At 30.7% G+C, this 24,903-nt stretch overlaps 1 protein-coding gene and 1 long non-coding RNA gene across 2 annotated transcripts in view; both read left to right on the forward strand.

Annotated features, from left to right (window-relative positions):
• Positions 1 to 2,514, forward strand: part of LOC111623246 (patatin-like phospholipase domain-containing protein 2) — a 34,080-nt gene extending 31,566 nt beyond the window's left edge. Inside the window, exon 9 of the mRNA XM_023365745.1 lies at positions 1,459 to 2,514. Within this exon, the coding sequence (XP_023221513.1) occupies positions 1,459 to 2,287 (829 nt within the window). The 3' untranslated portion in view covers positions 2,288 to 2,514. The remainder of the gene's footprint in view (positions 1 to 1,458) is intronic.
• Positions 2,515 to 6,785: 4,271 nt separating this feature from the next.
• LOC111623237 lies at positions 6,786 to 7,980 on the forward strand. The gene is made up of 2 exons (XR_002756413.1): positions 6,786 to 7,060; positions 7,948 to 7,980. It is a non-coding gene; the product is annotated as an uncharacterized LOC111623237 (long non-coding RNA).
• The last annotated feature ends 16,923 nt before the right edge of the window (positions 7,981 to 24,903 follow it).

Consider the following 24,903-nt stretch of genomic DNA (forward strand, 5'->3'; position numbering starts at 1 on the left):
AACCTAATCAAAGATCTTTGACATATCCTCAAGAAAGAGGTGTAAAAACACAAGACCAAACAAATGATCAGCTGAAGACAGTTCTTTAGGAAACATGGATCAACATTCCACAAGATCTTTACCATGACTGTCACATTGATGTGTAGGTCAATGTGTATGCTGCAAAGGAGGACCTACAAAATGGCTGTATGTTTGTGAATGCTGATTGCATGTAAATTTATTGCCTCCAATTTTTTGGAGGAGTAATGCTTTCAGGAATATATAGAGACACCTGTTACAGTGATTTAGCCAATTTCTTTTTAGAAATCATAACTCAAGTAGAATAGTTTAGTTGTTATAAATGAGTTTTGTTTCAAATGCAAATAAGTCCAGTATTCTTACTATTTATAACCATGAATAGGTTGTGCATATATTTATTGTTATGAGAAAGGTAATTTAGAAAATATTGATCATATTTCTTCATTTTTCAGTTGTTTTATGAAATAGGAAAAGCCTAAAACAATATTTGATCATTTTTATATGAAATATTAAAACTTTTTATGTAATGTTAAGTTTCATTTTTACTTCTATTACCAATCTTGGTATTTCCTGGCTTCTCTGAAACTTTTTATAAATTTATGTGGTGGATACAAGTGGTTTAACAATTGAGAAGATTGATATAAAACTAATCTATAAATTAATCTAAGTATTTATTTTAAATACTCAGAGTGACTGCTGTATTTCCAAGGCAGTTAAAAGACATTAGCCACTTTGGCCTCAGCTAATGCCTGGAGCCCAAGATCAAATCTAGACAGTAAAAAATTCTAAGAGTTTTTCATGGATGATCCATTCCAGATATGTTGGACCCCATCCCTCACTACCCATTGTTGGTCTGGCCCTCAATGGGTATAGGAAAAAAGACTCTCTTAGGGCTCACAGGAAAGAAGGAGCAAAAAAAGTGCTTAGGGAATTGAGGAAAATTATTTATAAATGCAATGTTATAAAATGATTTTGCATATTATTGTAATGTATCAAATTTTCTATAACTAGAAACTATTGATCATAAGTATTTAAATTCTGAAAAAATATTTTTTTTTACATTTTGAGAATAGACTTCTTTAAATCTTCATACGAGTCATTTTTTTATTTCATATCCATTAATTGCATAGATTTGTTGCTATGAATGAATGTTGTTTAAAAAGTGGCTAAAACTCTCTCAAACTTTTAATTTGAAGAAGTCAATGTTAAATTTTTTTTTATAATTTAATTACCTTTAATGATTTAAATGAATAAATTATATTTTAATATTACTGTACTTCAGTTACTTATTAAATTTTAGAACATATAAATTATAATCATACTTATATAATGATCAATCATGATTTAATTTTTTTTTTTTTTTGCACTTAAACTAAAGTCTAAAATATTTTTAAAATTTACATATTATTTTAATTTACACTAATTATTTTGTATTTTCAGGTTCTCCTGTCAGTTGGCTATTACTGAATTTGATTATGCGAACAAAGATATGTCTTCCATTTTACCAGAATTTGATAATCTGATTGAGTCTACTGGAAATAAAGAATTATCTTGGACTGAAAGAAACAAATCTGCCAGGCAGAAACGAATGTCTTATGCTGGATTTGGAAATACTCCTTGCCAGCAACCAATACGAAGAAAATCCATGGTGGAGATTATGCCTGAGAGGGTGATCAAAAACATGAAATTTGGATTTACTGTTGACTTGGCTGAACCTAATGTCATCACTGAAAAGAAAAAGAAGACTGTCATTGATGCTTTCAAGAATTTAGAAAATAATAGCACAGAATCCAATCCATTTGATATAGCAAGCAAAGTACTGGATTGGGAAAAGGATTATATTGAGTATATAGAACCCGAAAATGCAGATTCTTTTGAACAAGCACTAGAAGTGACAAATAGCAACGAGGCAGTAATGGCCTTTTTCTATAAAGATGACAAGAATGTTAAAGTTACAGAAATATTTAATATATCTGAGGATAATAATACCATTAGTATGACAGATGATGAAAAAGAATTAAATAGTAATCTGCAGTGGGACTCAGACTATGACATGTGTTCCTCTTCTCCTTCAGAATTTGAAGTAATGGACTACTCTCAGTCAGTTTCATTAGAAGACAATATTATAGATTCTTCCACCCAGAAATCTTCACCCTTCAATTTGGAAACTGTGGATTCTTATAGTCGTGAAGTTCACGCAGAGCAGTTACGCCGTACTCGTAAGAAGTCAGTACTTAGAAAATCTTCCTTTATCTATGCTGACAAGTAAAATTAGATGATAACATTGCAATGTACATACAGTATATATGATTTGGAGTCTTGCTATCATATACATATCAAGTGCAATTTTTAAAAGACAAAAATATTTTACATGTTTTTAATGTACTTATATAATTTAATTTCATATTTTAATATAAAATCTTGTGTACATGTGCATGAAATCTGTGCAGCTAAACTTTCAACAGTAAGATTTTATGCAATAAATGTTATGTTTAATATTATGATGTATTTATTATAGTATTTAAATAATTGTAATACTTAATTACATGAATTTTTAATTGAGTAAAATACATTTTAAAAAATATTGCAATTTTAAATTAATTCACAAACTGGAGATAGTTTTGGCATTTTTATCTAATGATAATTTTCATTAGAACTTGTATTATGATTTGTAAACATTTAAGTGTATTTAATCCATTATAGGGTTGCTTTATGAAGATTACAGTATTTTAAATTTTATAATAAGCAAAGTGATACCTAATATTCAAATTATTTGATAGCTTTGACTTTAATTATTGAAAGTCTTTTATTTAATTGCCATGAAATCCTGGGTTTTTTATTTATACCAGTATTTTTTAGGAATTTTTAAAAATTTATTGTAGTTAGTATTAAGTACAGTCGACCCCCCTATAACGTACGTTCCTATGACGACAATTCCTATAACGTAGTGAAAAAATTGTAGAAACTTTCGTGTAAGGTAGCTCCTACAACGTTGTTTCGCGACAAGATTGATAGAGTCTGGACCAATAGTGGATGAGCAGTGGAACTACTTTCCTCCGACCCTGCGCCACGCTACAGAGGGGCTAAATTGAGTTTGCTATTGTCTGTTTAGTATTATATATAAATTAGGTACTGTACATATAATTATATATTAATTAGGTACAGTATATATAATTATATATTAACTTAATTTATTGTAACTTTATTATAATTATATATATGCTTTCTGCCGCCTGGCAACACGCTACGGAGATTTTAGGCTAGTAAGTTGAGTTTATTATCGTCTGNTTAATTAAAGAGTAGGCGTCAGAGCTTTGTAGAAAGAACTGTTGGGAAAATGTCAGCCAAATTTGGTATAAATACTGTCCTGAGTATGAGGTTTCAATTTTCGGAAAAAAATTATACTTCAAAATTCAGCCGCTAGGGAGAAATTTTGCGCTGTTATATCTATAATGTGCATATCTAACATATTCTAACGAATGACTTTTTATCCGTCAAAGAATTGTGAAACTCCTTTTATACGCGAAATACGTTAGAAAACGCACGTAATATGGATAGCGGTGCAAGATTTTGTGCTGGCGGCTGAATTTTTAATTAAAATTGATTCTCAAAAATGGAAATCGCATACTCAGGGCAGTATGAATACCAAATTTGGTTAAGACTTATCCAATAATTATTTCTACAGAGAACTCAAACACCTACGCTCAGGATCGTCGATAGAAGATTTTTTCCCAAAACAGGAGTTTGTAGTGTTTCCTACCCGTGTAAATTAATACTATTTTTTCCAACAAATAAATAAAATCTGTAAGGCTACTTTTTTGATTGATGAAGAAACATTCTTTGTATTTCATTTGTTCAAAAAAGGGGGTTAAAGGAGCCTGCAAATGGGCAATTGGAGCCCATACAAGCTTTCAATGGCCCTACAGGCAGTCATTAAAATAACGCAATTGCAAGTATCTAATGGATCATTTAAAGGAAGAGACATATGTAATGTATTTACAGCTTTGTTATTTCCTTAAAATATCTTGAATTATCTAATTTAATAAATAAATTAATTTATATACTCCTAAATTTTGATTTTCCTATCAACAGAAGCTTAATTTTTCTCACTTTTTTAGATATTATTAGATATACTGTATTAGATATTAGCTATGTCTAGTTTTGTTTTTAAGCTTCCATCGCCCAAAAATATGAATTATAAAATTATCAGAATATTTCTTTTCAAATTAACAAATTCTTAATTATATACAATCAAACCTCTGAAAAACGGCCACTGGCAAACACATAAAAAAATAAAAATAATAATAAATAAATAACCACTGTTAGGTGTCCGCTGTTGGAGGTTCAACTGTATTCAATTATGAATTTATGATAATGCCCTTTTAAATTTATAATGATCCTTATATATGTATAAATCTGTTATAAATTATTAATGAATTTATTAATTTAGAGCTGAAGTGGGCTCTTGCTAATCAGTGTCACACATCATGTTTTCCTGGTTACTTCGGTTTCAATTCTGTTTACAGTATTATATGTCAGCGCGCCTCCAAAAGAATCAATACCAAAGGGCACAGGGCGTCATGTATTGCTTTCAGTAAGACTTTAGGTTCAACTGTCTCGCTAATCAGTGCAATGTGTGCCCGGATTAGCGAGAGTCGAACATACTTTGATTTCTTAAAGTACGCTCGACATATATTTCAATAATGAAATAAAGAATTCTTTCAGTTTTCAGTAGATAAAAAGTAGTCCAAAACACCTAAAGAAGGTGTAGATGGATGTAAGCAAGAAAACTGTATGTCACTAGTTCCTTTTTCAGAAATTTTTATAATTTTAATTGGATATGTTTTGTGTTTTTTAAAAGGACTCTTTGTAATTTTCCGGCGACAAGCAGCCTACAAAGAAAGGTCAGTCACCGAAAAAGTGTATTGTCTTGGAACACAAATAATAAATGGTGACCCTTTTTGGGCAGTTTTGTCTTCAATTTTATTAAACAATAATTCTCCATCGGACGAACATTTACAAAAGAATTCTTATCAAGGATAATTAAACTTAATACTGTAATATTTTAATAGAAAATCTCAACTAAATTTAATTAACTTTTCTGACTTTAAGCAATTAAAAAATAATCCTCATTTAGACTGTTCCATTTAAATATTTAATTATATTTAGCTTAGGTAGTTAAAATTATTAAATTTTTATATAGGCCTACTTTTATTTCCTTTAAAGCTCGGTAAAATTGAATTTAGATCAAAGTATTAATTAAAAATATAAGTTTGTGTCTTGTATGCCCCTATTCAAAGTACATATTTTTTTTTCTTGTAGTACAACCGAAATTTTCTTGAAATTAGTGACAAAAATAGCATCGTTATTTTTAGTTTTAATATTCAAGTCGATATAAAAACTTACACAGTAAAACCTGTTTAAACCGGGATCGCACGTAACCCAATATTCTTCCCGAGGTTTCCGTCTTAGACAGGTTTTTTAAAACAGAAAATCGCTTCGTTCCAAAGAATTTTTTTCCGTTTAAGCAGTTTTCCGTTATATTCAGGTTCCGTCTTGGCAGGTTTTACTGTATCATAATTTCGGGAGGAGGAAGATGGATCTACTCAAGCTTCCTCCTCCCATTCATATTTAAAGTGGGTTGGGATGGATTTATGCGTAAGATAAACAAACTAGAGCGTAGGGTCTTTATTTTTATGACCTTGCCTCCTTGAATATTGTAGAACAGGATGAAGATCGGATAATCACAATAGCCAGATGGAAATATAAAAAGTAGGCTTATTTGGAGATGGCCGTTATTTGGAGGTTATTTTTGTATTAATTTTTTGTTTAAAAAAGAACGTTCCTGTAAAATGGCTTATATTTAGAGGTGTCCGTTGTTTGGAGGTCATTTCGTAATGCTCGAACAGAGGAAGAGGAAATCGAAAAGGATACTTTATTATTTAATTAAAATAAATTAACTTTTGATACAAAATATGTAAGAAAAATATAATATGAAGATAATCACGAGCATTAATGGTATTTTCCATTTTATTCTATGGAAATTCAGATCGAATCAGTTGAATAAAAGCATAGAAGATGATGAAAAATCTGCGAAGGTAACTTGTCGTCTCGAGTTTAAACAGCGTTTATTTCACAAATAAAACTGCAAAACTGTATATGGAATTCAAGTAGCAAATTTTGTTACATTTTGCTTCCAGATAAACGTACAACAACATTTTAAAAATAGCTATACTGTGACGAATTTAAAAGAATTTACATTTTTCTTACGTCATAGGCGGATGATAGGAAGAGGCAATGTGGGCGAAAGCGATTACTCGCATCTTTATACATTTTAAGTTCGAAATTCATCCTTTTTCCTATTCTAAGGTCGAGATGAAGGATCTAAAAATCCTCGAGTCCTCTGTAGGAGGTCGATTTTCTTCTTCTTCATCCGCAAAACTCCCTGGACTCTACCCAAATGTGTGTTGCGTGTTGTAGATTTATACCTTTAAAATCCGATATATGGAAATATAGAGGGGTGCGAAAGTGTGACTTTTTAAAAGATGAAGGTAGAACCAAAATAAAATCTCAATTGGAGCGAGGGATAAAGAAAAAGATACTTGGCAAAGGATTAATTTTTAATTACAAAGTGTACACGTTAGCAAAACTTTCATCTCCTGTTGGCAGGGAATGAGTGGGGGATGAGGTATTAACTCCGTCTAAACATTCCGCCCTTTAAATAAAACACAAAAATAAATATTTTTTTTATAAAATTTGTCAAAAAAGCTGAAAATTTAATAGAGAGAAGAGGAACGAAGCACGAGAAAGTGCACAATAGCCAGCCGCTTGCATTCCGAGTTAAACGTCTATTCTCAGATTTCTCTCCCTCCTTTTATGGAAGTTGAGGTGCACGTGAGATCGAGTCCGGCACGTGCTCACTGAGGACCCAGGGTTGGTCAGGAGTGGGGGTGGTCTTTGCTAAATAGTAGAAGTGGAGCCGATGACGTAGCAGCCGAGTGTCGACATCTAACGAAGAGTTTTGGGAAGTTTCGGTTGAAAGGTTCGTATAAGCTTTTTGTTCGATTTCTAGAATAATTTATTTCATTTAAAAAAACCTTAGTGAGTAAAACTTTATTTAAAAAATACTTTACTCTTAAGAAAGTTCTTTAATTGTTTCCGTCAAAGAAACGTTTTGGTGAGAGAAAAATCACGATTTTGCCTCTCGAAGTCTCGAAAATTGGAACATTTCATGTAATTTCGGTCATTTTTCCAATTCTAATCCGTATTTCTCCTTAAAAAAGAGCATTTATGTTTAAAGTTTTTAATAATTTAAAAAATGGACGTCTTAAACAAGTGCAGCATTCATATCCTTGTCTAAGATTTGTAGTGTAGATTGACTTTTACGAAAAATTATTCGTGATATTTCCGCAATCTTGGAAAGTTTTCATCTAATTTCTTTATCATTTTCCAATTGAAGATTAAAATAGACAAATTATCTGATGATCCTAAGCTATAAGAATACAGCAAAGATAAGAGAAAGCCAAGGATACATTTGATATCGAGGAAATTCGTTCTTGCATACACAAAGGAGAAAGAACTCTTTCACGTAACCAATTAGTGATTAAAATCTCGACTTTTTTCTGAAATAAATTATGAATGACAACCTAAATTGATATAATTTATGCAGCGAGAGGATATTCTTTTCTGTAGTTAAAATTAATTATAATTAACAAAATTCGACACGATAATAATCGACGAAAACTGAATTTATTCCGTGGAAAATAAAGGAGTTCCGTGGAACTCCTTTATTTTCGCTCTACCAGACATTTTGGTTGAGCAAAGAAAGATATTTTTATGTTTATATTTTCTTTACTTCTCCTCTTACAGTTATATTTATAGATTATCTTCTATATGTAAGTTTTAATAAGATTAAAATATATTTCTTAGATAAGACGTTCCAAGATGTCCGACGACGAAAGAGAATACAGGTAAACTTTTTTCATTAAAAATTTGAGTAGTTATACTCGTCCTTTACGCAATTATAACTAGACTTTTCTTGCTGATAATTAATATTTTTATTGTTATAATTTAATAATTTATTCGTATAATAAACAGAATTATGTTTATTTTAAATATATTTACGAGAATAATGCCCTTTTAAATTTATAATGATCCTTATATATGTATAAATCTGTTATAAATTATTAATGAATTTATTAATTTAGAGCTGAAGTGGGCTCTTGCTAATCAGTGTCACACATCATGTTTTCCTGGTTACTTCGGTTTCAATTCTGTTTACAGTATTATATGTCAGCGCGCCTCCAAAAGAATCAATACCAAAGGGCACAGGGCGTCATGTATTGCTTTCAGTAAGACTTTAGGTTCAACTGTCTCGCTAATCAGTGCAATGTGTGCCCGGATTAGCGAGAGTCGAACATACTTTGATTTCTTAAAGTACGCTCGACATATATTTCAATAATGAAATAAAGAATTCTTTCAGTTTTCAGTAGATAAAAAGTAGTCCAAAACACCTAAAGAAGGTGTAGATGGATGTAAGCAAGAAAACTGTATGTCACTAGTTCCTTTTTCAGAAATTTTTATAATTTTAATTGGATATGTTTTGTGTTTTTTAAAAGGACTCTTTGTAATTTTCCGGCGACAAGCAGCCTACAAAGAAAGGTCAGTCACCGAAAAAGTGTATTGTCTTGGAACACAAATAATAAATGGTGACCCTTTTTGGGCAGTTTTGTCTTCAATTTTATTAAACAATAATTCTCCATCGGACGAACATTTACAAAAGAATTCTTATCAAGGATAATTAAACTTAATACTGTAATATTTTAATAGAAAATCTCAACTAAATTTAATTAACTTTTCTGACTTTAAGCAATTAAAAAATAATCCTCATTTAGACTGTTCCATTTAAATATTTAATTATATTTAGCTTAGGTAGTTAAAATTATTAAATTTTTATATAGGCCTACTTTTATTTCCTTTAAAGCTCGGTAAAATTGAATTTAGATCAAAGTATTAATTAAAAATATAAGTTTGTGTCTTGTATGCCCCTATTCAAAGTACATATTTTTTTTTCTTGTAGTACAACCGAAATTTTCTTGAAATTAGTGACAAAAATAGCATCGTTATTTTTAGTTTTAATATTCAAGTCGATATAAAAACTTACACAGTAAAACCTGTTTAAACCGGGATCGCACGTAACCNGAATTAGTATATAAATTATAAGCTTTTAACGGTAACAATTAAATATCACGAATAGCATAACATATCAATAGCATAATACGGAAGTCCAGATTTTTCTTAATAAATTAAGAAAAAGCAAGTACTGTACAGTACAGGATAAAGATTTGAATGTGACAAACGAACTTATATACATATATAATAAAATATATGAGTTTACTCTTCATCCACAGTGTAAACGTGGGTTTTACACATTCTTATTCCGACCTCCTTCCCTAATATTGATTCTAGCTATGCTACTTATAACTATGTACAAGCTATATTAGGTAACGCTATGTATTGGGATATATTAGGCATTAAATAAGTAAATACCTAACCTACAAACTATGGTTACATATAACTATCCAATGTTTATAAAATATACAACACATTAAAATTAATCTAAATATCCCTTAAAATTGATTAATTAAAGCAAAAAATTCAAGTTTTTAGCATTCTTTTTAAAAAAACTAATGATGTATTAAAGCATATACTAATTTCATAGAAGTTGTTATTATTATTTATTAGTTCTTAGGCCACGAGGGTTCGTGATTGTCTTAGCAAATACTCTCATTTTTCTCTGTTAAGAGCTAACTCTCTCCAGCCAGTACCTTCTCCACGGATTTGTTTGTGTCCCTTCCGAATGCCTTATGTCAGTAACCATACCAATGTGTTGGAAACTGTCACGAACTCACTCAGTAAAAGGTCCCACTGAAGGTTTACGTGATACTATCAACACATTTGCTTTGCTCGAGATTATGTATCCTGATTGAGTCTTCCTACTTAAATGAGATCTACCAGATCGTTTCTTCCCTTAGGAGTTCTAGTTAATATATGATGGAGATGTGTGTTGGGATCGATGCGAATTGTACGGGAGTTAGAATATAATTAATTATCTATTTAGAGTGATATATTTTAGTTATTTTCAATAAATATATATGATAAGTATTTTCAAAAGTAATTAAAATAATTTGCCATTATGCTTAATATTTTTAAGTTTTCATAAAAGAGAGATGAGAAATTATATCAATCAATCACTTATGCCTTTGGCATTTTATAATGTTTGCACAGAATTTTTGATATGAAAAACATTAATAAATTATTGATTAAAAGTTTAAAACATTTATTCTAAAGTATATATTCAGGAAGTTACTTAATTTAAATAGTTTACATTAGGAATCGGCAAACTTTTTTTGACAATGAGCTGCTTAAAGAAGTGGTTTGGTTTGATGGGATAAGGCAACGTAATATGTGGGAGATGTGCCAAGGAACGGATGCCTTCAGGGAGGTTTTTCTATAAAAAAAAAAGAAAAAACTGAAGGTGTTAGACACGTAAAGTAAAATACAGATCATTTTCTCATAGAAAGTCCTCCCGGAAGGCACCCTCTTGTACAATACAAATAGCCCAAGTGTACAAAATCACCCAAGTATTACGTTGCCTTCTTTCATCAAGCCATTTCACAAAATATCATTTTTCAATTTTTATTTAATATAATTTAGATCTGGTTTGCTTTACATTCTCTAATCTGATCTGTTAAATATTTTTAATAAAAATGTAATTTCTAACCTTCATAAATTTATATAAAAAGTAGCGTGACGTTCTATAGTGTTTTTCCTTTAAAGGTTATAACACGTTCTTACAAAACGTACTAGAACATTACACGTATAAAATCACTCATTGTGAAGTCAAAATAAGGTATCAACTCGTTGTTTCACATCAGTCACACGTCTCATTGACGTAACACTGACGTGAATAAATGTTTGGCACCTATAGTGACGTCTGGATGAGACGGTTACATTCAACGTGTGAAATTCCCATTAGGTGCACTCACCTCATTTAAAAGAAAATACTGGTTAGTAGGTTACGGTGACGGAACTTTGTAGACCTGTATAATGTTACTTCAGAATCGGAATAACGCTTACGTTTGTCGAAAATGATTATGATTTTGTGATAAATATGATTTTAAACAATTTATTAATGTGATTACTCTAGTTCAAAGTTTTAAAAGCAAAATTTGAACGGCCGAAGAATTACAGGAATTTTTTATAGGCCGTCCTTCCGGAATATGTTGGACCCCGTTTTTCACCACCCGGTAATAATTCCCTTACGAGTTTTCCCCAAAATTAGGGGGAAATTAGGAAGAAATTGTAAAGTCCGCTCGTATTGGTTAAGGGAATTTCAGCGACGAATAGGAGCTCTTAAAAGTCACATAACTAATGACTGTCCTCGCACGATAATCTCGAGACGAGATTCGGGGCAGGTCACTTTATCCCAGGGGCTTTTGCTCATCTTTGCTCATGCCTCCTCTACTCTAAAGTGAATATTTGTATTTTCTGGATTGTCAAAAGACTAATTTTTTTCATAAGCATTGCACCTGGTGCAAAACTATTTAGGAGGAACTTGTTTCAGTTTTTAGAGGAACTCTGTTAGTTTTAGGGAAAATTTCTGGCGTGTTTATGGAATTTTCACATAGAAGGTTAGCAACACTTTCCCCCGGCCTCTCCATTGTAGGTCTGACCCTTAAGAAAGAACCTCTTAGTGCCCACAGGTCGAAAAGAGTTCAAAGGAAACTCAAAAGAGATGTCATTTTCATTAAAGATTTTCTAGTCGGTTTTTAAAATAAGATCTTAATAAGAATATATACCTCGTAATTAGATTTTTTTCTGTGGGAAATCTCTAGCCAAGGCCTAATCGTTTTCATATTAAAATAAAATAATAATAACAATTAATAATAATAAAAACAAAGAGCATTCTTGAAATTTATCAATTTTTTCAACTTAATATTGTCTCTTTTGAATTTAAAAATAAATAAACTGTGATGTGTAAATTATACGTCTATCTAAGATAGTGACCGAGTGGATAAAACCACCGAACACTAGTAGTTGTTGCGGGTTCACACCTAATCAAAGGACTGGTCACGTGGAGTGTTCTGGGTTTTCTATACGGGTATAACACCCAATTTTCCATAGAAAGTCTTCTCGGGAGGTATTCCTTTTGGCAGATTGCCCACGTGTTGGTTGCTGTATCTCATCAAATCAATCAACCATCGAATATAAAGACTGTGGGATATATAAGATCCCTTTAATGGAACCCTTATTAATAAGCTCTTCTTTTTATATTTTAAATATCAGCTTAGACAGCCAGATGGTTGAGAGACTCAGAACTGAATTGAACCGATCGCAGGTCTCCTAGGAATTTTTCGTAGGCGGCTGGTCTCGGATATGTCGGGACCAACCACTTATAGGACGAAAGGAGTAAAAAACAAAGCTAGTTTACACTTTTCTACTTATTAATGGATGCTTTTGGTTGGTTCGTTGATGGAATAAGACAACGCAACTCATGGGCGGGATTTATATGGTAAACTGTCATCTATTTAGGTGTTAGATAAGAAAAGCCGGAATTCCATATTGTCAGCACAGTGGTGAGGCACGAATCCACTAACAACTAATGTTCAGTGGTTTTATTCATTCGACCACTGCCATCCATGCGAAATGGGATTTTTGACTTTGGAACTAGTCAACAGAATGTTATCTAAATTTATTTTTGTATTAATTCTGATAAACTGTGGTAATTTTTCAGTTTATGGTAATAATTCGAACAGCGTGAGATACCTATCGGATCGAAATCATTATTAATCATGTATTAACTAAAAACATCTCTATTTAGTTTTAGATTCTTAATCTATATAGATTTAAACGATTTTCAAGAACTTTTAATTAATTTAATTTGCAGTTCAGTTAATCACAAGTTAAAATTAAACAGTAAAACGTTGAGTAATACTAAAATTGTGTAGGCAGGTATTTTTTAATAGCAGCCAACAGTAGATATTTTAATCACAAAATTCAGAAGACGAAGAAGGTAAACATATTAACTTTCTGCTTTAAATGAAAAAAGTATAAAACTTATTTCTCAAAAATTTCACCTATTTAAAATCAGTTTTCAACGAATTAATTATTTTTTATGCATTAAATATTATCGAATTAAATAAAATCTTATTTTAAAAAATGTTTTCTCTATGCCAATTATAGTTCGCGGTAGTTTGTCGCGGGTTCGTGCCTGATCGATAAACGGACAACGTGAAATTTTTCGGATTTTTTTCTATACGTGTCTAATACCTAAATAGAATCAGTGTTTGGACATAGAAAGTCTTCCCGGGAGGCACTCTCCTTGGCTCGTGTGTAACATGTTGCCTTGTTCCATCAATCAACCACCCGTTAATTAAAAAGTAAATTGGACTTTTAACGCATATTTCCTCTGACATAGTATTATTTTATTTATTGTAAACTGTTTCATGTTTTATCAGCTCACATATAAATATTTTTACCTCTTTTTTTCTTCGACTATATATCGAGGTTTGGCCACTGTTACGACTCTATCTAAACAAACCTTTCATTAAAATAATTAAAGAACAAACTGTCCAAATAATGGAGATATAATGGCCGAATTAATTCAATGTAAATTCCCAACATAAACAAAATGAAAGATAAATCTAAAATTAAAATATAAAAAAAAAATAATTTAAGTAGATTTTAAATAAATATTTTCACCAATTAGAAACTTAATTAAATATAAATCACGTTGCAAAACTTAAGTAACGTTTTCTATTGATGGTTTGGTTTGATGGGAAAAGGCGACCATGAACACATGGCGACCATGTTCATGACAAAGGGAGAGTGTCTGCCAGGAGGATTTTCTATGGGAAACTGGCCCTTATTTAGGTTCTAATTGATAAAAGATGCATTAAAGGGAAATGATATTATTGTTTTTCTTATTTAATTTGAATAAATAAGATTTCTTTATTTTATTTAGCTTGTTTACTTAAATTTATGAAATAAGATGCTTAAAATATATTCATATAATTATGTGAATATATGTTAAGCCTCTTGCCTCATAAATGTAAGTTAAGAACAACAACAACAAAAAAAAAGGAAGTTAAAAATCCTTAAATTTTTTACTTTATTTAATTTAAATCTGAAAAAGTAAATAGACTTGAATTTTTATTTATTTATATTTACTGGTATTTATTTTAAGGTTTTATTCGTCTTGTGGGCACTGAGGTCTTTTTTTTTTCATACCTGTCGTTGGTTTGTCCAGGCCCACGGGTGGTAAGAGATGGGCTCAATATATCCGAAAATATTTTATAGAAATTTAGATTTCTTTAGTTTATAAAACAATTTATTTAATAATTTATTTAATTTATTTGTTAACAGATGGCATTAACGTAATTTTATGCCAACAGGCGANACGTATAATTTTTTGGGAATAATCTGTATAAACATATAGAGAGAGAATGGCCAAAACGTCAGTTAACCTCTGTAAAGACTAAATTGCTATGTTATCCAAATATTTCGTTATAGGACTGGATATAAGCTAAACAAGCTGCAGCTCAGAGCCACAAGTTATGATTTTATACTTTAGGATTCACACTTTCACAAGTATTTAGTGCAGGGGAAATGTTTGTTATATGTTATAGTTTAGGCTTACAACAGGTGTTTAAAAAGTCAGTCCTGTTCTTTACAAATTTTTAAAAAGTTGCTCAAAATGAAATCTTTTTTGTTAATACACACCATGTATATCACGCGACAAAAGTAATGTTGATATAAATAAAAATATAAACACTTGCATAGTTAATTTTTATTTATACAAATTTTGTTTATTTGTATATCTATAATTAATTTACACGGAAAAATTAGAAATTTAGAGATTTTAAGCTAAGTAAAATTATCATCAGTTTAAATTACATTTGGGTCAAGCACAATTTTTCCAATTGAGCCTTAGTTTTATTCTTAGGATTAAGATATTTCTTCATTAGATTATATTTTGAAAGTTATTTCTTTTATTTTTTATTAATTGAAGAAAACAATTCGTTCTAATAATACAATAGAAATTTATAGTCATTTTGTAGCATCATATACAGTATTTCGAATTCTATTCTGAATATTTAAGCCAGTATTTTTCAACCTTTTTCTAATAGTGGCATGTACAATGGTAGTAATGGTATCAAGTTGGGGGAACTTGATAAATTCTTCTTTTGCAGCACTCCTCCTTTAAAGCCAAACGATTACCGGATTATATCGGGCTGTATTACTATTACTATTATTAATTAAAAACGAAGTAATTTGGCTAAATTTAATAATTATAATTAAATTAATATTTTAATAATTAATTTCGAAGGTACTGGAAGAAAAGAATCAGCAACAGATGGAGCCTAATGCCTGCCTGTAGTGCCAAATTACTTAGCTTTTAATTAATGATAGTAATAGTAATATAGTAATTCAGCAATCGTTTAGCTTTAATATGTAACTATCGGGTTTAAGACATTTGTGCACTCCTACTTCTTTATCAATGTAAAGTTATTGTGCTTTCATTGCTTTTAGTAATAGGCCTACATGTAAGTAGTGTTATGGCACTGCTCAGCACTATATTTCGCGGCACTGAGGTTTACCAATCCACAATAAACTACCAGTGACTTAACACTGGTAGTTGGTCGCAGATTCGCGCCTTACCAGAGTGCCTTACCACATGGAGTTTTTCAGTTTTCTTTTAGTATCGAACACATAAATATAGGTGTTTTCTTAGAAAGTCCTATCTAATGGCATTCCTTAGTAGCTTGCCCAAGTGTTGCATTTTCTTCTTCCATCAGTTCGTTTCGTGACACCCCTGAAGCGTTGTTGTGGTACTTCGTTGAAACCACTGATTTAAGGGTTCAATTTCAAGTTTAATTAATGAATACAGTTGAATGATTGGATAAAGCAACGCAATACGTAAGCGCTCTGTCAAGGGGGAAGATTTTCTATTAGAAACTGGCTCCTATTTAGATTTTAGACACGTGAAGAAAACCTGGAAAACTCCACACGGCCAGCCCATCGATCAGATGCGAACCTACGTCCAGTGTTCAGTGGTTTTATCCACACCGTAACTCGTGGCAAGTTTAATAAAATATTACCTCTATAACTTTTTAATTTTTACTTTTCCGGCTATTATATATAGCCTAACAGAGGGAAAGTATGACGATTGGTGATAAAATGATTTTTGATCGATTGCCTAAGATTTTTAATTTTTGGACTCAGAGGACTTTGGAAACTCTAGGTCTCCGGAATAAAAATATTCTTAATTTTTTTCTGTGTATGGATGTTAGTGTGTGGAGGACACGATTTTGTTCACCCACTTTAAAGCTTAATCATGTGTCTTTTGTCGAAGATTACTGAAATTTTGCAGAGATTTATTTATTAGGGGGAGTGATGCTAATAAATTTTGGTGGCTAAAGGTCAAAGAGGTGGGGAGATATAGGGTGTCGTGTGTTGTATCTCGAGTAGACCTAGGTCGGGCTTAACGAATATTTTATTATTCTTATTATTATTATTTTATTTATTATTGTATCTCGTTATTAGCGTTCACAATTTTGTTTTTATGAAACTCACCTCTACCCTCAAAATTAAGCTTTTTGTCATTTTATAATAATAATACAGTAGACCCCCTTATAACGCTTAGATACGTTCCACGTTAATCGAATTTTACGTTGTAGGAATGATTAAATACATGAGCCAATCGCAGCCCGATAGGTGTGAAGTTTACGGACTAAGGCTGTTTGAAAGGTTTTCTTCTATAAAATTAACCGATTCTAGACTAATTCCACTCAACATTTCCAAAACACGTATAATTTTTTGGGAATAATCCGTATAAACTATGCTATAAACAAAAAATTGTAGGATTACTTACACCGTTCGACTATGCCGTTGCTTAAAGCTGGTTTTCATCGCGGAACAGCACATTAAACGGCGGCCGCGATTTCTAACAACTTATTTTTCTGCGAAGACTTCGTTGAACTTTGGAGACATCATTAATATAAATAATTTTTATGGCCGTTGAAAAAGAAGTGTTTCTTTCACAAGAAATGTATAAAATTAGTGCTGTATTAGACTTACGGTACCTAATTTACATACTGTACAGACATAATAAAATCAACTTACTAGCCTAAAATCTCCGTAGCGTGGCGCCAGGCAGCAGAAAGCATATATATAATTATAATAAAGTTACAATAAATTAAGTTAATATATAATTATATATACAGTACCTAATTTATATATAATTTATATATAATACTGTACAGATGATAGCAAACTCAATTTAGCCGCTCCGTAGCATGGCACAGGGTCGGAGGAAAGTAGTTCGGCTGCTCATCCACTATTGGTCCAGACTCTATCAATCTTGTCGCGAAACGAGTTGGCGAAGACGTTTTAGAAGATGCTTTATACGAATGTTGCTACAATTTTTTCGCTACGTTATAAGAATTTCCGTTATAGGAACGCACGTTATAGGGGGTCGACTGTAATATAAAAGGTTTTTGAATAAAATATCATAACAGCGCATAATTTTTAAAAGTCCATACTCAGTTTTAAATATTGTTGCCGGGAAAGTTACATAACTCATTGCTGGAATTTTTAAAAATAGATTACATCTTTATTTTAAGTAATATTCAGAATTTATATTTATAATCCATTAACTGAACGAAGTTTTGCAATTAAGAAATATTTAACATTTCTGACTAATTTAACTAATCCTAGAGTTTGGTTAGAACGATTATCACACATGAAGACAATTCAAATGGATTTAGATCAAAAATGATGTAATTGAAAATATAGTCAACATTTCTCAATAAACGTTACATTTATTTTTCATACTTTCTCATTCTTCATAGGGCTCAGTGCACTATTGAGACTTTCCTCTTTCTTATCCTCTCGCTCTCTTCCTTTCGTCAGTCCAGACCCTCAAATAGGCTCTACCCTTAATAATATGCAAGGTGGTCTAAAAGTCGATTTACCATTGTAAAGATAGCTATCAATTAATTAACTAAACATTTTTTAACATAATTTTCATCAAATTTTTAAAATTAAGATTTACTTAATGCTTTATATTTTAAAATACAGCATACCTAGAACTCATACACTTTACAAAAATTATTTGTTTAGTCGATGTAACATTCTAATATTTCCAATCATAAAACATGAAAAATATTCAAATTATCAATTGAAAATAATAAGATTTTTAAAATTAATTTTTCAATTTAATATTGCTATTTTATGATTTTTTGCAAATAGATATTTGATTTGATTCAATTTCGACAAGATGCAAGAGCGCTGTTAAAGTATATATTTAAGATTTGAAATATGATACTTAATGAAATTTAATATAAGAGATGCGTAACCATGGACCCAGGAAATCCGGGATCCCCTAATCTTTATAAATAAATAAATGAAGAAAAATCAAAGTACAAGAAAAATATTTGAATGTGACAAAGTCACTATACATATGTATATATAATATCTAACGAGTGCGTTTTCATTATGTAATTCGGGTCCTCCTAATATTGGTTTCCGTTAAGGTACTGAATGTATATAAACGTTGCTGCAATTAGCTTGTCTTTTCTCGAAGAGTTAATTCCGAGATTTTTCCTTTCTAGGAGTAAAAAAGATTTGACATGTTTTACTCTCAGCAATATCAAAATGCTATTGCCTATACTGTAGTCTGTTTTAATATGGTATATACCTCAAAAATCGATCGTCTTGTGTAGTAAATACGGGAGGAATACATCTCAATACGGGAGGAATACGTCTCAATACGGGAGTAGGAGAATTTAAAAATTTTTTGCTAAGTTTCAGGAGAGTTGGTAATCTCATTCTCTAACTATTCTCTATGAAACATTCATTATATTGTAAGAAAATACTTTTCTGAAAATGTCTCTGCAATAATTGCAATTTACACTGAAATTTAATTTGAAATAAGATGATTCGATATGTTCGAATTACTTTTATATCAATTGAAAAAAACATACATAAATTATTAATTATTTTTTTAAAGTTTCTTAATGGATTCTAAGTGTGAAAAGATATGAAATATCAAAATATTTATTAATTAATTTAATTTACCCTTAAGCCCTTATCCCGAGTTAATTAATATTTTGTTAAATGGTGCCTGTAGTGCCAAATTACTTAGCTTTTAATTAATGATAGTAATAGTAATATAGTAATTCAGCAATCGTTTAGCTTTAATATGTAACTATCGGGTTTAAGACATTTGTGCACTCCTACTTCTTTATCAATGTAAAGTTATTGTGCTTTCATTGCTTTTAGTAATAGGCCTACATGTAAGTAGTGTTATGGCACTGCTCAGCACTATATTTCGCGGCACTGAGGTTTACCAATCCACAATAAACTACCAGTGACTTAACACTGGTAGTTGGTCGCAGATTCGCGCCTTACCAGAGTGCCTTNGCTCTTTCTTACTGACAAATTATTATATTTAAAGATTTACAGCTGCGTTAATAGCTTTTATTATATTTTATTTATTTTTAATTTAAAAATATAACCCAGTGTTTTTAAACCTTTTTTGTCTCACGGCACACTTGAACCTATAATTAAATTTTTGCAGCACACTTAAATTAGAATGATTAAAAACAGAGTAAAAAGAAAGATTGTATTTTTCATGATTTATTTATTAACACAAAGCAAATTATTATAATTTCTAATAAATAGATAATAATTAAAATTCTTAAAAAGTCTTATTTATTTTTCGGTTTATTATAATTAAACATTTAATGAGCTATCTGATCTAAGAAAAGCAGTAAGCATTAAGTCTTAATTTGCATTTAAAAGTGGCATGATAATTGCCATTAGAAACCTGTCCAATGTCCCACTATTTCTAAGTTAAATATGGACAACTATACATACATATTTGATTTAAATAAAATTATCCGGTGTTATGTACATATAATTTTGCTTATGGATATAGACTATATATAGACAGACTAACATGTACAGTACTCCTAGGTCTCTAGAACGGGACACATGCACCAGGGAACCTACAACTACATGATTTATATTTTAGAAGTAATTAAATTCACTTACCATTCAAAAGTTTGGAATTGAGAAAAACACAAACGTCTTGTTTCATTGAGCGCAACCGCATAACTGAAGCGGGAGTCTTCCTCCCCTTGCTATGGATGTCTGCCTAATGCAGTTAAGCCACAATTTGCTAGAGTTTGCATATATTATCAGTCTGAAATGGAGGGGTTCCATAATACCACCTTCTCCTCTATATATTTTACCACATTATATATAGGTTTATTTATTATAACAATGAAAAACTCGTATTTTAATTTTGAGATGTACACTTATTGTTTTTAGGGCTTCTTTCGAAAATAATTTATTTGATTTTCAGAAATTTTCGCGGCACACCGGTTGAAAATGTAAGCATTTAGGTAATGGCATCTTCACGAATATGAAAGAACAAGTAGACTATTTGTACTGCACAATGGAATTCTTTTATTTTTTATAGATGCGATCTATAAAAAATAAAAGAACATAAACTTATAATATGCTAACCATTTAAACTATTTTAAGAATATTCTTAAGTATAATTATGCCAGAAATGAATAAGAATAGTCGTATAACATTTTGTTAATAAATGCAAACACACGCGTATACATTTTTACATCATACGTATCTATACATAGGGAAAAGCGAGGAAAGTTGACATGGGTAGGAGAGTAGACGAGAGTTTCTATTTTCAAGTTTTAAGCAGGTATTAGTAGGCAATGAACAATGAAGAAGAACGATCAAGTACTTAAATTAGTTTCGAAATCTGCTCAGTTTTGTGTAGTTTAGAAAGGGGTTATTTTGATAACTAACATTTTTAACTATCTGAATTTTTATGAAGTCAACGTAATACTTTTATTTTTAATAAGAGTATTTATAAAACAAATAATATTAAAATTGTCGATGATAATTGAAGTTAAGATCATAGTCATGTTGTATAATAAATTTTGTATTGTTCCACCATGTTTGTATGGAAAAATCAATGTGCTTCATCTCTCCTTTCTATTTAGGAGAGATGACTTATTATGAAGAGAGGGAAGATAACGCTGATTTCATATAGGCCCATGTTTTAATATAAGGAGAGTACAATGAAAGAAAGAAAGAAAAAAAACTAATTTTTATGTTTTAGACATGCTATCATTTATGGATAAATATTGAATATTTTTTTCGTTTAGATTAAGAATTAAAATGTATTTATTTTCTGTCGGCTTATTATTGTCTTTTTTCTGTGTAATACCTACAATACTGATGGAAAAAATGTTTCTTTTAACACATCGTATACGTTTCTAACTTGTTACCCGCATTGATCCTTCATGCGGTAACTCTCATACCCACAGTGCGTCATCTTACCAACCCTAGTAGGAGAGATGGCAAAAAAGAGTACCACATAGGTATTTGTTATAATTAATTTCTATTATCATGGTTTTAAAAAATAACACTTTTTCTAAAGAGATTAACAATTATAGAATGTACCATTACAATTCATTCTTTAATGTGTCCCATATTGAATACAGAACGATTTTCCGAAATCTTCGTCCTCTTCCCTGGCTCTACCTTAGATCGATTGTACACATGTTCATGTGATGCATATATATATGTATGCACACATATACACTTTATACACTGTATACACGGCCACTCCTGGTTTATTGACCGCCCAGGTGCAAAAACAATATCGCGGCATTTATTATTATTGTTTAATTAAAACTTGCTATGCAGTGTTTACTTTTATAACTATATTTTGTTTGTCTAAAAGGTTAATAATCATAAAAAAGTTTTGATTATTATTCTTATCAGATAAAATTTTAATATAATAAACGATCCACGTCCGTCCCTAGGTTTGACGCTCAGGTATGTGGCTCTTTCTACTCCCGCCAGGAACGGCCCTGATTATATATATATATGTATGTGTGTGTGCGCGTGAACAGGAATAATGAAAACAAGGCAAAATATAGGAATATAGGTACGAGCCAATAACCGACAAAAACAAAAAAAAAAAAAAAAACTGCTTCGTTTCTTAACTCAAAAATATTTGAATATTTATGAGGACCTTTTATTAACACGTACAAGTCATTTGTATTGAGGATGATCCGATAAATCATATTGGTCTGCAATTTGAAATAATTGTAGACCTATAAACGGCCGCTGTCATTCATTTGTCTGCCTGTCTGTCTTTCCTTAATCTCGGGAACAGAGTTAGACAGATAAAAGACGAGATAGACATGCAAACTTTAGGGGCAGAAGGCTCCGATTAACTATATACAAACATCTGAAGCAAACCGAAAATCATGTTATTTCAATTCAAAAATTTTTCCCGAAAGGTGGTAGATGACCGTCACAACTCTATTGTTAAAGGAAAAGTATGATGTACAGGGACAAGACACTACAATACTAATTTGAGGTGTAGAGCATATATTTTAAATTAAATAAATTAAAAATATGATTAAAAATTGCAGCCCGGCATTGTGACCATGCCACAATAAATGTTTGTTCTTATATCGATTTTTATTAGTCGCTTAAATCATAAAAGATATATAAATGCATGAATATCGAACACATTTCCCACTCCTGAAAATGGCTAACAAATTGCCGTCGAAACTCGACATTCGAACTTTCACCGCTTAAACCATTAAACCGACCTACGTTTACCCTTTCATTAATAACAACCGTTTCACTTTTCTTTTACGTTACTTCTGCCCACGTCGTTGTTGATGAATTAATAGTTAATCAACGTACAAGTTTATACGTTTTGTCGTAATTTTTATGTTCCATTTAAAGTGTACCGTCCAATCTGTTTGCTATTTAGAATTCAATTAAAATGAGATTTTTACAGCCGAAAAGATAAATAATATAATGTATATATACCCCGTATTTTAATTACATACTATCTCCGATAGAATAATATATACCGATATTGGGAACATCACTATTAAAAAACTGTTCTTTCTTGTGATACNATTATATAATAATAACAATAATACATATGTAAGCAAATTAACAATAGCAAATTTCCTATTGTCACGCTCATATTAATGTAATGCTGCAGACTTATCAAATATTCATAATTAGTATTTGTTAGAATGAACTTCGTTGTTCGAATGTTTATTTATAATGAAAAATTTACAAAGATGTATTATTGTTGAAATTGTTATCCGAATTTCATTTCATTTATAAATTACTTAACATACTCATATTAAAATAGCAGAATATTGATTTCTTTTTTATTTATTAATACGAGAATAACCTTATAGTATTCAGTAGCATAACGAGAACTGATATTAGGGAGTTAGAACGTGCAAAAACATTTCCCCCGTACCACAAGTACTGCAGATGGAAAATAAATTCATGTTGTATATAAATGTGTAAAGTGCGTTTGTTATGTTTAAATCTTTTTCCTGTACTTATTTGATTTTCTAAATTTATTTATTTACAGAGGTAAGAAGAGCCTGGACACCTCTCTATTGCTAATATTGTCATAATTATATTAAAATACAAATCATTTAAATAAGATCCATATAACTGATTCTTTTTATATTTAAACAAAATTTACTTTTCTCATTAACTTCAATTTATATTAATATAATGGAATTACTGCATATTTTTCATTAAGAATTATATATATATATATATATATATATACAGTAGAGCATCGATTATCCGACCCCCGATTAACCGTCACATCGGTTAACCGACCGTTCTAGTCGGCAAATTTCAAATGTCCGCTAGTGATGTGGCACTACAATATTTGGCTATGTCTTGGCTACTTTAATATTATTTTTGTTAAATTTTTGCGTGTTTTAGCTGGCATCAACGGCTCGACCATTGAAGGGAGGCCAGTATTTAAACGAGACTTAATTTTCTAATTATGAGTGGTTGTTTGTTTTGTGAGCAATAAAATAATTTAAAAATAATTTTTAACAATACAATAGCGATTGTTATTTTTTAAAAAAATTTGTTAGGCTTAACATCGATGAAAATTCAACGCAAAGTTGGTTAATAGCGATATACTAATATACTAATTACATGAGATATACTAATATACTATACTAATAATGTATGTTTTTCATTCTTTTCGGTTATCCGACCAACCTGAGTCCCCAATTGAGTCGGATAATCGATGCTCTACTATATATATATATATATATAATCTATATATATAAAAATGAATGTATGTCTGTGTGTCTGTCCTTCATGCATTACCACACTGTTTATCGATTGCCATGAAGCTTTGGGAAGTATTTAATACATTCCCGCGAAGGTTTCTGGCATAGTACATTTATCCTAAGATAGATGGCGCGAGTGTATACGAGCATTTCACTGTGTGTTCGATGATTTGAAATTGTGAAGACCATTTCCCCCCCTCCAAAAAATATCTCTATATATGCATTTGTGAACTGTCATTTACGATATTTGTAATAATTTTTGTTTAATCACTTTATTTCAACTTTTTTTTTGCTAATTATGTATTCGCTCGAACTTTGTTAAAACCTTAACTGTATCCCGAACAACAACCGAAGTTGTAGGACCTGCCTATTTTACCGATGTAGGGATTCCCCCTTTTCCAAATTTTAATATCAACTCAAAATAATTTAAAAAGACAAATTACAATAAAACGGTTTATTATCCAACTATCAGAAATTTCACAACATGCCAAGGAAGAGAGGAAGGAGCAATTAAATAATTAAAATTATAAAGGATTATAAAAATATATATAAAAATGGGGAATATCGCACTTCTGACAATCGCTGCAAGTGTGTGGGCTAAATTTGGAGAATCCGTGCTTCTCGCATGGAC

This window comes from Centruroides sculpturatus, unplaced genomic scaffold (assembly GCF_000671375.1).
Source record: "Centruroides sculpturatus isolate CEXI.00-Female unplaced genomic scaffold, Cexi_2.0 scaffold262, whole genome shotgun sequence".
Lineage (NCBI taxonomy): Eukaryota > Metazoa > Arthropoda > Arachnida > Scorpiones > Buthidae > Centruroides > Centruroides sculpturatus.